General features: G+C 27.3%; 1 protein-coding gene across 1 annotated transcript; it reads left to right on the top strand.

Moving 5' to 3' along the window:
- Nucleotides 1–1149: 1149 nt before the first annotated feature.
- LOC108457059 (early nodulin-like protein 2) lies at nt 1150–2233 on the top strand. The gene is made up of 2 exons (XM_017755876.2): nt 1150–1428; nt 1525–2233. The coding sequence occupies exons 1-2, from the start codon at nt 1254–1256 to the stop codon at nt 2004–2006; spliced, it is 657 nt and encodes a 218-aa protein (XP_017611365.1). The 5' UTR covers nt 1150–1253; the 3' UTR covers nt 2007–2233.
- Nucleotides 2234–3184: the final 951 nt, after the last annotated feature.

Below are 3184 nucleotides of genomic sequence, written 5' to 3'. Positions count from 1 at the left end.
TAAAAATAAATTTTACTTGGTTCAATTTAACAACTAAAAATAAATGTTTGATAAATAAAATTAATTATTAATGATTTTATAAAATATAGAAATATAATTTAAATAAATGTTTTCTTTTAAATAAATATTAAGGATGATTTTAATTTTATTTAAAATTAAATTAATAAAAGTGTATTGAAATTAATTTTTTCTTTGAAAAAAATTAAAATTAAGGTTTTGAACATTATATATATTATTTTAAAAGCTTTTCAAAATGAAAATTTTAAAAGCTTTTCAAAATACAAATGGGATTTTTTTACAAATATTAAAACGGATTTTTTGAAATTACCATTTTTATTTTGAAAAGTTTTTAAAATGTTTATTTTGAAAAAAATTGTTAAATATTTTAAAATTAATATATTATGTTCAAAACCTTAATTTAAATACACTTTTATTAATTTAATTTTAAATAAAATTAAAATCATGTTTAATATTTAATTAAAAGAAAACATGTCTACCCTAAAAACATGTCTAAAACATTTTTTACAACTTAAAATAGTTCAAGGTTAAAAAATATTTTCATGAAATTCCAAATGTAAAAGGTATTTTATTAAAAATTATACTAAGTAGCAGAGTTTACAACAATTTTAATTTTTTTTGTTTTTCCAATTTAATTTTGAGTTTAAATTTTTCTGCAATTTTAGAATTTAAAATTATTAATAATTAATTTTATTTATCAAATATTTATTTTAGTTGTTAAATTGAAATTTATTTGCAATGATACCTTTTATAAATAAGACCTTAAAGTGATTAATATCTTTTTCCTATTTTAATAATACAAAATAAATTGTCTTGATATTTCCTATTTTAATATAGATATAAATATTTAAACCAATTAAATAAGGCATTAATTTTGTCTTAACTTGGCTACGGCTAGCTAAGAAAGTTTGTATAGCCGTTAAATCCCCTGCATGTTGCGACGTGTAAGAGCTCAAATAGCTAAGAAATAAAAGATACCCAAAGAAACGCCTCTGCTAATTCATTAAGACCTACTCAAATTAATCATATATCCTGCCAAAACCATCGCCAATCGCCGTTTAGTGTCACGCTTTGCTGTGCTTTGCATGCTTTACAACGGTAACTTCGTCCTCCTTCCTCTTTATATATCCCCCCTTCCAAACCCCTACTTCAATGTGCTTCGATTCTCTCATATAGAGCTGTTTTTGGTTCTTTGGGCTTTGGGTTGTTTTTGTTGTTTCAGTGTTGCAGTTCCAATGGGGTTCGAAAGGTATCTTGCTAGTGTGTTGATAATGATAATGCTGTCTTTTATCACTTCAGCACAGGGTTATAAGTTCTATGTTGGTGGTAGAGATGGTTGGGTTGTTAGTCCTTCTGAGAACTACAATCATTGGGCTGAAAGGAATAGATTCCAAGTCAATGATACTCTCTGTGAGCATCCATTTATCTCTCATTAATGTCCATATACATTTGCTAATTGAAATGATTCAGTACTCTTCTTGGTTATCTTGGTTTTAAATTTTGCAGTTTTCAAGTACAAGAAAGGGTCAGACTCGGTGCTGTTGGTAACAAGAGAAGATTACTTCTCATGCAACACCAATAACCCAATTCAGTCTTTAACAGAAGGTGATTCACTCTTTACATTTGATCGGTCGGGTCCCTTCTTTTTCATCACCGGTAACACTGATAATTGCAAGAAAGGGCAAAAGCTCATCGTCGTGGTCATGGCTGTAAGACACAAACCCCAGCAACAACCTCCTTCACCTTCTCCCTCATCTGCTGTGACAACAGCGCCGGTTTCTCCACCAACATTACCCATTCCTGAGACTAACCCTCCTGTAGAGTCACCAAAGAGCAGTGAGGCTCCATCTGATGCTGTGGAACCATCTCCGCCGGAGCACAGATCGGGTTCATTCAAACTAGTATGTTCTACCTGGCTGGTGTTCGGTTTCGGCATTTGGGTCAGCATGGCCTTGGGGCTCGAAAATGTAGTTTGTTTTTGGTGCTGAATTATTAAGGGGTTTGGTTAAATGGAAGAAACAAAAGTAGAAGGGAATCAGCTCAGCTTGTTATATTATTTTGTTCTTTATTGTTTTTCATAATTTCTTTCGTCATTAATATATATATATATATATATATATATATATAGTGTGTGTGTGTGTGTGCCTTGCTTTCATCTTTATTGTTGATTATTATTACTAATTACTATAATAAGCTGTGGAAGCTTGCTTCGATACTCACCTCAGGACTTTAAAGTTTTTAAGTAAAATTTTTAGTTTATGATCTAATGCAATATTCAGGGCCAATATTACCATGATTGTAACGCCCCTCGGAGAGCAAACCCTTATAAGAGAGGGTGCAGTGCCATCAGAAATTGATATAAGTAAATGGGTGGTGCATTTCTCTTTTTATTTCTTTTTATTTTTGATGAGGTTAAAAATAATAATGGTGGTGACCTCAGTTACTCTGATAATAAAACTAGAGTAATGAGAATAAAAATAAGTGAGGTTTATGTTTGGATTCAAACGAAACTGTAGAGTGATGTTAGAATAAAAATGGCTATTATTAAAATTATTTTAATTTTATAAAATTATAAACATATGTAAATTTAAAATTCATTTAATAAAATATTAAAATGTATTTTTGATATTTTATTATTTATAATTTAATTAATTATATAATCAATTTAAATTATTTATTAGATAAAATAATAATTATATTTAATTATTTTTTATAGTTAGTTATTCTTTATAATAATAATAAATATTATTTTCACAAATAATAAGGTTATACTTGGCTCAAATTTTGAATTATCTACTGGGATAATTTTTAATACAGAAAAAATATAATAACATAAGATATAACAAATTTCATTAATATTAGAAATTAAGTTATGATACAAAATTTCTTTGCAAAGACGAATTCATTAAACTAGTCACAATGTTTTCCTTTAATATTGCGATTTTAAGGTAACCTTCACTATTAGAAGAACTCGATTCACCTCGATTAAAATGGCCTGAAGAGATTAGCATGTCGAGTATATTTTTAAATTATCAAAAATCCTCATCATTTGACCAAGCATATCTTCGATTATAATTATGCAATAGTATTTTGTTAATAAATAATTAAAAATAATAATAGTATATCAAAAATATTTTATTATAAATATAATGAAAATTAATTTTTT

Source organism: Gossypium arboreum, chromosome 3 (assembly GCF_025698485.1).
Source record: "Gossypium arboreum isolate Shixiya-1 chromosome 3, ASM2569848v2, whole genome shotgun sequence".
NCBI lineage: Eukaryota > Viridiplantae > Streptophyta > Magnoliopsida > Malvales > Malvaceae > Gossypium > Gossypium arboreum.
The sequence above is the reverse complement of the archived record's forward strand: the minus strand, read 5'-3'. Positions and strand labels throughout refer to the sequence as shown.